Source organism: Eublepharis macularius, chromosome 12 (genome assembly GCF_028583425.1).
Source record: "Eublepharis macularius isolate TG4126 chromosome 12, MPM_Emac_v1.0, whole genome shotgun sequence".
NCBI lineage: Eukaryota > Metazoa > Chordata > Lepidosauria > Squamata > Eublepharidae > Eublepharis > Eublepharis macularius.
Window position 1 is genome coordinate 62085208 of NC_072801.1, and position 13160 is coordinate 62098367.

A 13160-nucleotide genomic window follows, 5' to 3' on the forward strand; every position below is an offset into this window, starting at 1 on the left:
TAGGAGACCTCCAGTGAAGCCTATGGTTGCACAGCCAGGCAATGGCAAACTACCTCTGTTTGTCTCTTGCCATGAAAACCCCACCCGGGGTCACCATATGACTTCAGGGCAGGATTTCAATTACAACTAGGGATGAAAGAGTGACAAAGAGGCACCAGTAATCAGCGGAATCCCGTTGAAACAAAAACATGCTGCCTACACTAGCATACAAGAAAGTCCTAACTACACAAGCCATTTTCCTCGCATTCTCCCAGATGTCCATGTTCCCCGGGAGGAAGTGGCTTTTTCAGAGGGCAGGGTCTACTGCATCCCATCCCCGCAGAACGACCTGCCCCCAAACTCTAGGATTTTCTCAAGCTGGAGTTGGCAACCCTAATTACCTGATACAGACCGTGTCCATGTTGAGTACCATGCTGTCGTCCCGATCGAAATCAGTTTCCAGCAGAGAACTTGCATCACATGTCTGATTACACAGGACATGAGGAAAATGTGACATCCGATTATGCATCGCAGCAGCCTTTGGGGGTGGTTCCATCTTGCTTTGCCTGGCAAAGGACAGGTTGCTTTGTTGGAGCTTGAGGAAGTTGCGGATGCTGGTGAAATGTCTCTGTTTCAGTTCCTTCGTTTGAGAGTCCACTGAATATTTATGGTACCTTTTATCATTTTTGCTTTGTTTACAAATGCATAAGGCGATTGCGCTTCCCCACCAGGGGGAACCCACACCGGCGGTTCATTCGTGCAAAGACAGAAAGGAAACCGCTCAAGAGAAGCAGGAAGCGAGCGAGCACGTCAGGAAGACGGGAGTTGGGTAATTTTGAGAGGGAGGCTGGGGCGGGTTTGCCCGTCTTCAAAATGGATTTTGCAAGGCACTGATCGGGTCTCGAGAGCCTAAGCGGCCCCCCTCCCCGCGATCCCCTTTGGACCGCTGCCTGCACGGGCGTAAAGGACCCTCCGCAGAGGTGAGCGCGCTGGGTGACTTGCAGAGGGTGCCTCGTGGTTTAGATCAAGGCGGGCGCCCGCAGCCAGGACTCCTGGGTTCTATGGGCGAGAGAGGAATCCAGTGGCTTGGAAGCAAGATCACGGTCTGTATCAGGCAATTAGGGTTGCCAATTCCAGCTTGAGAAAATCCTGGAGTTTGGGGGCAGGTAGTTCTGCGGGGATGGGATGCCGTAGACCCTGCCCTCTGAAAAAGCCACTTCTTCCCGGGGAACTAAGCCCTGTAGTCTGGACATCAGTTGTAACATCAGGGGATCTCCCGTCTCCCCCTGAAGGTTGGCAATACTGTATGCTTATGGTTAGAAATGGTATCTAAGAGGAAGGGGAGACGTGTATTGCCCAAAAACGTACATGTATGATAGGACCAGCCAAAATGTGACTAATGCGTGCAAGTTTTCAAGCCCCCCAGAACTCTGCATCAAATGTGGGTATCGTTTTGGTTGGGGTGGGTTGATCAGTAGCTCTGATTTATGCAGGAATTCTAAGTGTCCACTGAGTGGCTGGGAGGATCAATCGTTGTTGTGTTGCCATGAGTCTGGCGGTGCATGACAAGCAATCCCAGGGCCCCCATCTTTGTAAGAAAGGTATTTGTGTTATGACTTCCATGCTGTCTGTGTCGGCTTGTGCAGAAACGGCTTCGGGAATCTGATTGCTGGTTCCTTCTTCGGTGGGTGAGAAATCTCACAGAAAATCTTGCCCTGTATAAGTATTCCTTGGGATTTTAATTTTCTTTCAGTTTGAGGGTCCATTGCTTCCCCTCACCCAAATGCTCTTAATGCTACTTTGCTGTTTTCTTCCAGGAACATGGATGATTAGACCTGATTTCTGATTTACTGGCACTCTTGCCGCCTACAGCAAGAAATCCATTTTGCCTGTGCTCAGAAACTTCTCTGGGCTTGATAACTCTTTTTCTTGGTCTCCAGCCCTTCCACTGGAGCGCTTTCAATTTTATTATCCCCTGAACCTTTAAGCCAAGCCAAAAATTAATGTTTTCACTGGACTGGAAAGAGATTGAGGAAGATTCTGGCCGTGGTTAAAATGACGTGACCATTATATTTTCTACAAATGTCTGCTAGTTACTTATTGGGCAGACATTCAGCCACAGCTTTGAGTTTTATTAAAACTTTGAAGAGTTTTCCTAGTCTTAAAAAAATCTCTTCTAGCGTAATGTAAATTTGTTGGATATTTTACTTTTACAAATTCTCCAGTTTTACTTAAAATAAACTTCGAAGTAAAATTCTGTAGCAACTCCTTATTTGGAGGCTTCTTTGTAACCCAGGTTCTGTTTTCTCTCCAAATCCAGTAGCAAGTATTTTCTGTCCTCCACCCTGCCCGCCCCCCACAGCAGTATACACTGTAGTACACATGGGGGTGAGTACCCCTATCTCACCACTTCACTGAGCAAAGTTTATTCATTTATGTATATATTAATTTAAATATTTATATCCCACCTTTCCATTTGGCTCAAATGTGAAGCCTTCCTCAAGTCGCTCTTAAAAGCTACATAAAGTTGGAAGAATGCTACTTCGAGATGGTTGGATCCATCCTGTTATCTTCTGTCTTGGTCAAGTTTAGCTCTTCCATCTTGTTTTCCCATCCCAAGATCTCTGCAGTTCTGTTCCTTAACTATTTCTTCTAAATTAACCCCACGAGTCTCTCTCTCTCTCTGCACCCCATGCTGTCCCCTTTCTCTCTGCACCTCTCTCTGTACTCCCATCATACCCTCTGCTTGCTCACTTTCTCCATCATACAGCGGCTCAGGTAGCAGGTGGTATGAAAGACCTCTGCCTGAGGCCCTGGAGAGCAGCTGCCAATCAGAGTAGACAAGACTGACCGTGACAGATCAAGCTCCTGTGGTCACAGGTCTTTGCCTCCTTCCTGTGTCCCCCCCCCTTTTTTTCCCTTCCTTCAGTCTCAGATTTTGCGGCTTTGTATTCTTCCCTTGACTTTATTCTGCCATGCTGAGTTTATCGATGGCTGCATATAAGACATTAATTCTCCATTGAAATAGGGCTGATTTATGCGTGACTCTGGAAGGCAAGGAGAACCTACCTGTGCAATTTTGCACGTGCTCAGTGTCTTGTTCAACTTGGGCCACAACTCATACAAAGCAGCAACATGTTCAGCACTAGCATGGCAGTGCAACAGATGCCTGGTTTACAGACCTCAAGTGTGTGAATATGAAAAGTAGCTGCTTTGCATATGCAGCAGCCCAGATTTAACAAGACATTGTAGATGCATGCAGAATTGCATGAGTAAGTCAGGTCTCACCAAGCCCCAGTCTCCATGGCACCTAGAAATTTCAATTGTGCTGCCTAGTATTTTCAGCAGTGTTTTTATATTGAAGCGTCTCTCAATGATGCTCAGTAGTAGTGGAAAGCATATTTATAGTTTTACAGAGTACATTTCGTTGTGTGATGCTAAAATGTACATGCTTACGTTCTTGTCATTGCTAGTTTATGTGTTTTCCATCATTCGGTGGTGGTAGATGAATTCATTTGGGGAGGGCCAGCAGAGATGCGTGGGGATCAGGATTCCTGGCTTCTCTACAGCAGTGCTGGTGTCTCTAAAGGTCCTTGGCCCTCTTTTCCTTAATCTGGCCCAAGGATTCCTGCTTAAATATAGAAAGCCTGGGGAGTAAGACGGTGAAGGATCAAGGAGACAAGGACATCTGCACTGGCGACTGGGAGAAAGCCGTGCGGGGGCGGGGATGCTTGTGCAAGAGCACAGAAATGGAACTGGGTGTGATCGGCTGGAGTAGGCTCTGGTGGCAGAAGTGTGTGTTGGTGGGTGTTGAATTGTGATCTCTTTACACAGACTTGATTGGAATGCAGAGAGTTGGGACATAGGATGTGGGGGACAGCTGTCCCTTAAGGAAGAATTTCACCAGTTGTGGCTTTCCGCATTGTGCTGCTTTCTCAGCTGTGTTAACTTCTACCCTTAAAGGTACTGCACTTGGCAATCTTGTCTGTGACATCCTTGCATAACTTCCCCGGTCACTTATCTACTCCCTTTGCTTCCCTAGTAATCAAGGACTCCTTATGACTGCTGTATCTTGGTAGTCCCCCTTCAGCTCTCGGAAGGACATTCAGGAGGCTCTGGGCAGCCCAAATTCATCACTTCTCAACACCCTTTGACCATTTTCTTCCTCCTTGTCTTTGTTGAAGGGTAGACTCTTCCACCTTTAGAACGTCACTCTGCGTGCAGATTCCAGTCCAAAGCTCCAATACCTTAGCCAGGCAGACAGAGGTTCCAATGGGAAGTTGTTTTCTTGGCCTAGGGCTGAAATGATAGGGAATAGTTGTCTTATGTTTCCATGGGTCAGGCAGCTGTTTAAGACAGAAGAGTACTCATCAGGGGACAAAAAAGCTGGGAAGCTTAATTTGAAATTTTTACCGTGAAATATGAAGGTGCAAAAATATATGTAGACTCGGACTTTTGGTTACTAGCCTCAACTCTGTCTGGCCTTTAGGATCTCACCCCTTTCAGAAATCCAGAGATACAGGTTACTAGCAGTTCTTTCGTCATAACTGATTAGACCACATTCTTGTCAGGAATCCTAGCATCCTAGCTGTAAAAAATAAAATCTCAGCATCCTTTAGTGCTGACCGTGGGGTCCGAGTCCTTTGACGCGAGAACCCAGGAGTCCTGGCTTTACTGTTTTTAATCAACTGGACTATAATCTACAGGCTCACATCTTCTTTAGATACTCATCCATTGTTTCTCTCTCCTTCCACTCCTGATCAGCCACAGAATCACCGCCTGCATCTTTCCAGTCTTTTGAGTTTTGACCTGTGCAAGTTGTTCTGACTCCCTGGGAAAGAATCACCAGTAGCAGCCATGTCGCCCGAAGAAATGACCTACTTGACCGTGCTTCTCATCTCCGTCCCCATTGGTTTTCTCTTCAAGAAAGGAGGTGAGCATTAGATTCAAGGGCTGCCTACGCGGGTAGTTAGAAACCTTGCCCTGCCCCACAGGGCTGAGCCCTCCAGCCTTCCCTGAAGGGTTGCCTGCTAGGAAACCAGGGTTCCCAGGTGCCTGCCAGTGGCGGGCAAACTTCTGGGGATTTCCCCCCTCGCTCACCAATCCACCAGTGATTGGTGGGAGGGGGAAAGCCCCCTGGAGATCACCCGCTACCAGCAGGTACCTTGGGAACATGTGCAGTGCGTGCATTCCCAGGGGGTGAGGCGACATAACTTCCAGAAGTGATGTTGTCACGTTGGCCGCAGGAGTGTTCTCGCGCTCAGTTTGGGGCTGATTTGGGTCCCAAACGGGCTGAATCGGCCCCGCACAGAGCGCTGCTGCGGCCAGCGTGATATAGGGACCTGACAACATGGAGACATTGTTTAAGTCTCAGTTCCATCATAAACACAGAAGAAGGTAGAAGAGCTTTCAGGGATAGAGGAGACTTTGGAAGTTGGGGTGGAAAGAAGGTTGAACAGGCAAATCAGGAGCGCTGCTTAGTCTGCTGAACTTTCAGAACCAAAGCATGGTGCCCGTATCAAGGCCACAGTATTGATTGGTTGGCAATGGTAGCAACTTGGTAGCTTGAAGACAAGTTTATCCCCCTGTCCCCGTCCAAGAGCTAGTGCAAGTTTTTGTGCTGTGGACTGAGCCCTGCTTTTCCCCTTCTCTCTACTGCCTCATTGGTGGATCTTTCTTTCCCTCCTCGGTTTCCACAGGCATAAGATCCCAGGAGGGATTAAACATTGATCAGTGCCTTTAAAGACAAAAAACCCAACCTTTTTGTATCTTAGTAATGCAGTTCCTGGCTGGGGGTGGGTGGGGGGCTGGTGGTTATGACTTTCATATGACTGTTGCTCCTTGGATTCAGTTTGGAAGCTTGTATTTGTCCCAAAGGGAGTGAGTTTGGATCCATAGCAGTCCATGAAACATGCATGTCTTCACCCAGTGAAAAAAGAGAGACTTGCCATTTTGCATGTGCTCGCATGCTTGTATGTGCCTGAGTGCATCAGATTTGTTCATCTCCTTCCCTGCAGGGCCGAGGACCAAGCAGTTTGGAGGGGCAGCTGCAGGGCTTTTGCTTGTGCTGGTTACCTGCCATGTCCACACTCTCCACTCACTGGTCACTATCCTTGGTTCGTGGCTTATCATCAATATCTCTCCAAGGTAAGGGAGCATGTTGTACTCTGTGCAGTGGACTACCGCAGGGGATTATGGGAGTTCTGTCAGGCTAGGAAGCCTTGTAAGTTGGAGATTTGAGGTAACCAGAATGTCTTGGCCTTCTGTAAGGGGAATGTAGTGTGGGCTATTGCGAGGGATTTTGAGAGCCACCAAGTATTTTGAATTTCTGGGGCCCAGGAAACAAAAATTGGATTCTGGGAACTGGCACTCCTTGGTCTTCTTGTGAGATCTCATGAGGCCAAATGAAGGAGCAAATATTGTGCAGTTTTTAGAGAAAGGAGTAGATTCCAGGGCCAGGAGCCCAGACTGATCAGAAAACTGGCAGGGGGGATCTTACAGATGGAAATAATTGTTAGTGAGAAGGGAACATTTTTTTGCAGGGGTGGGAGTGGAAAATGGGAGACAGTAATATTTATTGCTTCTCTCTTTCCACACTAGGTCTTGCCACTACCTGACGCTTGGATGGACCTTTTCCTACCTGCTCTTTTTCCGCACAGTTACATACTTCGGTTTCCCAGACCCAACACCATTCACCAATGCCATACAACTCTTGCTTACTCTCAAGGTAGCTGGTTGTGCTGTGGAGGGGCGGGGGGCGGGAAGAGCCTCTCTAGGAAGCTCATTTTCCATGGTTACCTCTGTATCTCCTAGATGGTGAGCTTGGCCAATGAAGTGCAAGAATTCACTCAAGCAAAGAAACAAGAAGTGACATCCTTTAGCAAGTCTCCCGTGATTGGTGTGATCCCCAAAATGCCAGGACTGGTGGAGATACTGTGCTACAGTTATTGCTATGTGGGACTCATGACAGGTACCTGAGTTTCCTAAAAGGGTAGCGTGGAATATGTGTAGTGTCCAAATATCCATAGTGCGCTTTGACAGCCATGTTGGATCGTTTTGTTGTTTTAATCATGGTTGTGACCACTTGGGGCAGTTGAATGTCCACGTCCTGTAACCTCTTCCACAGGTACAAAATTTTGTGACAGGAGAGAGCATCACTGGGTGTCACTGTTTTCTCTTTTGGAAGTCTATGGATGATGGCAGAACAAAGGAAGGGAAGAACTAGGAATCCATGTTTGCCCTCTGATGTGATTGTCACTATCTGTTTTTTGTTTGAGTTGTGTTTTTTCTGTATGTACATATGAATGTTTCTATTTCTTCACCACATGTTGTTATTCCTGGTTTTTTATCTGTGTGTTTTCCAGTTTGTACAGTGGCTTTTAATTGTTGTATGCATTTTCACATCTTTCTGCTACAAACTTTGGGATTAGCAGCAGTTGACAATGAAAACTGAGATCTTAGAGGTTTTGCTTGCATTGTCAGATTCCTTCCAAAAGACCTAGGGCTGGGATACTGGGCATGTGGAACTATTCCCCTGGGCCTAAGAGACATAGACTAAGCTATTAAATTGTATGATTGTGTCATGGGCTTTTCTTCCTGGGTTGTGACTCTGCTCACTGGTCTGAATCTCCTTTTTGTTGTTGTATCCAGGCCCGTTTTATCGCTACCATACTCATTATGATTGGCTGAACCAGCCTAACTCTACAGTTATCCCCAGCTGGCAACCGCTGCTTTCCAGATCTAAGATGCTTCCCATCTATGGGGTCTCATTCCTGGTGGTCTCTCACTTCTTTCCCCTTGACTACGTGCGAAGCGACGCTTTCTACGAGCGAGCACTTCCTTTCCGCCTCTTCTACATGATACCCATCTTTTTCGTCTTCCGCATGCGTTTCTATGTGGCCTGGCTGTGTGCCGAAAGCGCCTGTATCGCAGCTGCCTTTGGGGCTTATCCAGCTGCCGCCAAATCCCGATCAGGTGGGGGCCCCACTGTGGAATATGAGCCCCTCAGTAGGTGAGTTGCAGAGATGTTCCTTTTCTGGAGTGAGGTTCTGTAGCCTTTTGGAAGTGGTTTAGCTTTAGAGAAACATCATGGGAATAGAACATGCAACCTTCCTGCCCTAGTGATGGCAAGGCATTACCCCTTGCTGTCATCCTATGACATGGTTTATTGAAATGTCCTTGATACTGACTGTACTAATTTCCCACTATGTAATTAGCCTTGAGTCTCAGTGAGAAAGGCGGAGTATAAATGACAACAACAACAACAACAACTATAATAATAGGTTAGGCAGAGAGAGAGTAACTGACTCAGAGTTACCCAGAGAGCTTTCATGGCTATGTGAGGATTTGAACTCTAACCTCCCTTGTCTCATATCAAAAATGTATATTGCAAAAGATGTATTTTCAAAGCAGAAACTCCTACCAGGCATATGCTATATGGCACATCCATGTGTCTTACATTGATGTACGTTCCTTTCCGAAAAGCTGTGTGTGTCCCTTTTTTTTGAGAACTTTGGCTAGAATTATGATGTAGGAAGTGAAACAGAACAGAGGTGAAAAGTGTAACGGTCAGTTGTGACATATTTGCTCATGCAACTTGTATCACGACACGCAGAGAGCAGAACACAAATGGCACCCAGTGACCTGCAGTTGACATGACCAAACCCCAGCAAGCCATAGCACATGTTGCAGAAGAGGGCACTGGGCCATTCGTGTGAACTCACAGTGGCTTAGGAGAGAGTAAATAAATAGTCCATAATGTAATACCTACTAGAGAAAGTGATAAGCTATGTTATCTCTAGAGAGAACCATCGATCTAACGATCTAGAAAATCGAACAGCTAGGTAAACAGAAACTCTTCTGAGCATTGCCTGTATACTTTAGATCTGTCAGATTTCAGTCGAACTGGAGGTTTTATATGGAGTGAGGTGCACTCTTTGAAGGATTTTATAGGCCAAACACAGGATCTGGAAAAGAGTAGGTAGCAAGTGCAGCTGCAGAAAAGCAGGGTATTTTCAGTTTTTAATGGTTCGCCTTGGTTAAAGAGATAGATGAACATATCTTTGTGCTAGTTGAAGTCTCTGAATAGTTGTCAAGGGCATTCATGTATATGGCATTGCAGTAGTCAATCAAGAAGGATACAACAGCATGAAGATTTTCCCCCTCCCTTTTCCCTGCAAATAGATCAGCTGATGGAGAGGTGTCAAGTATCACCTATGATTATGAGACAATTAAGAACATTGACCCACATGGCACAGACTTCTGCGTCAAGGTGAAAGATGGCATGCGCTATTGGAACATGACAGTACAATGGTGGCTTGCACAATATATCTACAAAAGTGCTCCTGTCCATTCCTATGTCATGAGGTAAGAATAATTCTGGAGGAAGGGTGGGGCAAATAGCCATTGGAAGGGCAGGGGGAAGAGGAAGATTTAAGAAAGGCAGAAGAAAGTCCCTTACGGGCAAGTTAGGTTTGGGCTATATGCGAGGGTGAATTGTAAAGTTCAACAATAGGTTGACTCTATAGTAACTCAGTGCGTGAAAAACCTTCCTATTGAAGTGGTCAGAAAGGATTGTGGGATAGAGGCTGATTTGAAAATGGGCAGACAGAGAATTCTGGGAGCAATAGAAGCGAGCAGGAGTGTGTATGCAAGCGGGCAGGAGTGTGATATCAAGTGAGTAACAGAGAAAAATAAGATGGCTGGTGCAAGGGGTACAGTGAAGCTTTCTGGGATAGGTGAAAGATAATAGCTGAGAGGGGAGGAAGAGGGAGACAGAAGTTGAATGAAGAGATTGCATGGGAAGACGTACTGATGACTTGGGAGAGAGAGTGGCAGGCAGGAAGCTGAAATGCAGGAAATCCACAAAATCCTTCCTCAGGAACATAGTGACTGCTTCTGAAAGGGTTGATGGTTGCCATGATACCTACAGAGGAGAAATGATGTAAGATACTGGGAGGTTGGTGGGCTGCCAAATGAGTTTGCTTTGTGGAAAGAAATTTCTAAGTACCTTTGAAAGATCCCTGTGTTTGTCTTGAGGGGGGCATCGAAGGATTCTGGGGGTCGATTGGAAATGGCAACAGAGAAAGGGGCAGGGATTGATAATGAAAAGGAGCAAGGGACAGATAGTGAAGGATTCTGGGGAGCTGTGTGGGTTGGCAGGAGGGGAGGATTCTAGGCTTGATGTCTCTTTCTGTGCAGGAGCGCCTGGACTATGCTGATCTCTGCGTACTGGCATGGAATTCACCCCGGCTACTACCTCAGCTTCCTGACCATTCCACTATGCCTGGCTGCTGAAGGTGCAATGGAGAACGGCTTCTTGAGACATCTCTCCCCTGCAGGGCGTCTCTATGGCGACTGGGTGCAGTGGTTCTTGAAAATGCGAGCCTACGACTACATGTGCATGGGCTTTGTGCTGCTGACCTTTGAGGACACCGTGCGCTACTGGAGCTCCATCTATTATTGCATCCACGTGGGGGCAGTGGCCTTCTTCCTGCTGGGGAAGCTTTTGGGAGGCCGGAGGGACCATGGCAGCTCTCCAAAGGGCAAAGATGGGGCTGCGCAGAGCCCCCAGCGGGGGGAGTGATGGGGTTGAGGCGAGGGGTGGCCACTAGAGGTCAGCATAAAGCCCACAAGGTGGGGCACTCCCTTGGGTCCTGGAGACTGGGGAAGTGACACAAGACTCTCTCTTTTGTTGTCTGTTTGCTGCACTGTTGCAACCAGCGTTGGAGGTCCAAGAATGGGAAGCAGCCGTCCTGGCTCCCAACCCCTGCTCTCGACCTGCTCCCCTGCTACAATCCTGATCGTTCCCATTGCCACCTGCAATAACTTGCTAGGCATCAGAGTTTCTTCACTTCTAGCCGTTTTGCCTGCTAGGTTTTTTCTTTCCAGCCTCCATTTTGCATTCAGAGTCCTGGCTCCTCACAAGGCTCTGCTCTAACATTTTGTTTCGTTTCTTTCCTCCTCAACCCTCAGCCATTTTTCACAGGAGCATGTCAGAACGTCGCAGGAATGAGCTGGCCTCCAATTCTTGCCTGCTTCCTAAGATGCTCCTGGCTGTTTTTTTTAATGCATACATTATCTATATAGAGACACACATGCACAACCATATATATGTACTACAGCTGTACTAGCTGAAGGTATGTTTTGGGAGTCATAGTGGATGGTAAAGTTGAGGGCTGTAATAGGTCGTAATGTGGGAACATGTCCCAGCTTGAGTGGTGGCAGCACTCTGTGTAATGAGCTGTACAAAACTCTGACAGACTCTGTGTCCTGAATCAGTGACCCCCTTCTACCAAGCGGGGTGAGGTTCTGGGAATTGTGGATGCACTTCTGGCTCCAGCATCTACCATGACAAAGGAGAGCCAACTTGCATTTTGTTAACGTGGAGAAAAGCAAGAAGTCCTGAAAAGAAATTTTGCATACTTCCGAAGTCTGGTTCAGGTGCTGCAGATTTAAAGGATCAACCAGGTGTTTTAGATGCAGGATTGTATTTTAGGAAGTGCAGGTGCTGCTGGGGGCAGAGGTGGCTTGAAAAGTATATTTCAGGTTTATGGGCTTTGAAAGTTGGGTTTTATATTACAGAACCAAACTTCTATTGATGCCAGTACGATTTTGTCTCTCTCTTGGGGAGGGGGGTCATGAAGAAGTGAAAAAGAAAAACTTGATCTGATCTGACTGCAACCCCACTTTGTAGCCAAGGCTACTGTAGCTCAGTTGGAAACTTAATGAGAAATAAAAGTTTTGAACGAGACCTGTCTTTGGAGTTCAGTTCCCTGAATATCCTGTGGGGGGCACTAAAGGATAAGCCTCTGGCCTTGAAACAGTTTCTGTGAATGGCTGCTCTGTGGTTACCATAGAAAGAGGGCCAGTGTGCACAGTAATCCCAGAATTCTTCACTGAAAAGCACAACCCAACCCTCTTGCCTGCTATTTCAGATACTTGCTGTTAAATGTACTATTTGCATCTCAGTAACATGACCCAACCCAAATCTGTCTGTTCCATCCTGTCAGGCACACATTTTGGCAGCAGCAAAAGCATCCACAGTTCCTGTGCTAAACAAGCCACATGGACCTTGGATCTTCCACAGGACCAGTCTCAGCATAATACTCAGTGTTTCATGTACATATAATAATATTGCAGAGGAGGGAAACAGTCTGAGATTGCCACACTCTTCCTTCATCTAAGGGGCCCAAGGTGATGTTCATGCTTTCTCCCATCTTATCTACCCAACCACCCTGTAAGGTAGGGTAAGCTGAGAATGGTTGAAAGCCTCAAAGTCAAACAAGCTTCTGTGGCTGAGCAAGGATTGGAACCTGGCCTTTCCATACTTTCCTGTCCTTGCATACTCCTGGCTCTGAGAATGGCCTACTTAAGGGGTGTTTGGTGAGTTTGTGGTTGAGAGTATTATTTAGGTTTTTCTTGATAGTGGGGACTCAAAATGGCTCACTAAGGAGCACAAAAATACAACTTGGATAAACACAAAACTATAGAATACTCCAAGATGCTGGGCTGATCTGCTTGCCTAGCATATCCTGAGCTAGAGTTGTCAGCCTCCAGGTGGTGGCTGGAGATCTCCTGGGATTATCACTGATCTCCAGGCTATAGAGATCAGTTCCCCTGGAGAAAATGGTGGCTTTGGAGGGTGGACCTTATGACATTATACCATAATGAGGCCCTGCCCTTCCCCTCCCCAAACCCCACCCTCTACACTCCACCCCCAAAATCTCCAGGAATTTCCCGACTTGGAGTTGGCAACCCTATCCTGAGCCATAAACTATGATCCCTGGGCCACAATAACCGATTCTTGCACTTTGGTTCTAGCTGCCCTCAGGCTTAAATAACAGTAGCAGAAGGAAATGGAAACTGCCCCAATCTCACTCAGCTGGCAGCTTCCCAAGATTTCCCCTCTTCGGAGACTTGAGCTCACAGCATTGTGGAGCTTGGCCACTATGCTACATCAGATCTTTCATGGAGGTATACATTAATTTAGAGCATCCATGTCTTTAATGCTGAGGACTTAACCATCTGCCTCTCATCCGCACAGTTTTTAGACAGCCCCTGCTAAGATGTTTCAAGCATATGCTGAAATACATAAAATGTGAAATATGACAGAGAATTAAATCTGTGTCATACAGAAGTCTTTGTCAGAGAGATGGATCACTTCTAGCTCTCTGTTACAT

At 46.8% G+C, this 13160-nt stretch overlaps 1 protein-coding gene across 4 annotated transcripts; it reads left to right on the forward strand.

The window, feature by feature from the left end:
- Positions 1-597: 597 nt before the first annotated feature.
- Positions 598-11731, forward strand: LOC129338493 (lysophospholipid acyltransferase 7-like). 4 transcript variants are annotated; one of them, XM_054992780.1, is made up of 9 exons: positions 598-649; positions 3814-3942; positions 4744-4912; positions 5997-6126; positions 6580-6706; positions 6793-6949; positions 7630-7990; positions 9163-9345; positions 10180-11731. In XM_054992780.1, the coding sequence occupies exons 3-9, from the start codon at positions 4837-4839 to the stop codon at positions 10562-10564; spliced, it is 1419 nt and encodes a 472-aa protein (XP_054848755.1). In that variant the 5' UTR covers positions 598-649; positions 3814-3942; positions 4744-4836; the 3' UTR covers positions 10565-11731. The 4 variants fall into 4 exon arrangements, with proteins under 4 accessions (XP_054848755.1, XP_054848756.1, XP_054848753.1 ...); XM_054992778.1 differs by lacking the exon at positions 598-649 and adding an exon at positions 785-959; XM_054992781.1 differs by lacking the exon at positions 3814-3942 and having other exon boundaries at positions 602-649.
- The last annotated feature ends 1429 nt before the right edge of the window (positions 11732-13160 follow it).

What these genes read in the sequence shown, in the direction of transcription:
- LOC129338493 (XM_054992780.1), top strand. Translation starts at nt 4,837, where the DNA reads ATGTCGCCCGAAGAAATGACCTACTTGACCGTGCTTCTCATCTCCGTC. An exon ending in CTATGTGGGACTCATGACAG is followed by an intron (nt 6,950 to 7,629) that starts GTACCTGAGTTT and finishes TGTTGTATCCAG; the next exon opens with GCCCGTTTTATCGCTACCAT. An exon ending in GTCCATTCCTATGTCATGAG is followed by an intron (nt 9,346 to 10,179) that starts GTAAGAATAATT and finishes CTTTCTGTGCAG; the next exon opens with GAGCGCCTGGACTATGCTGA.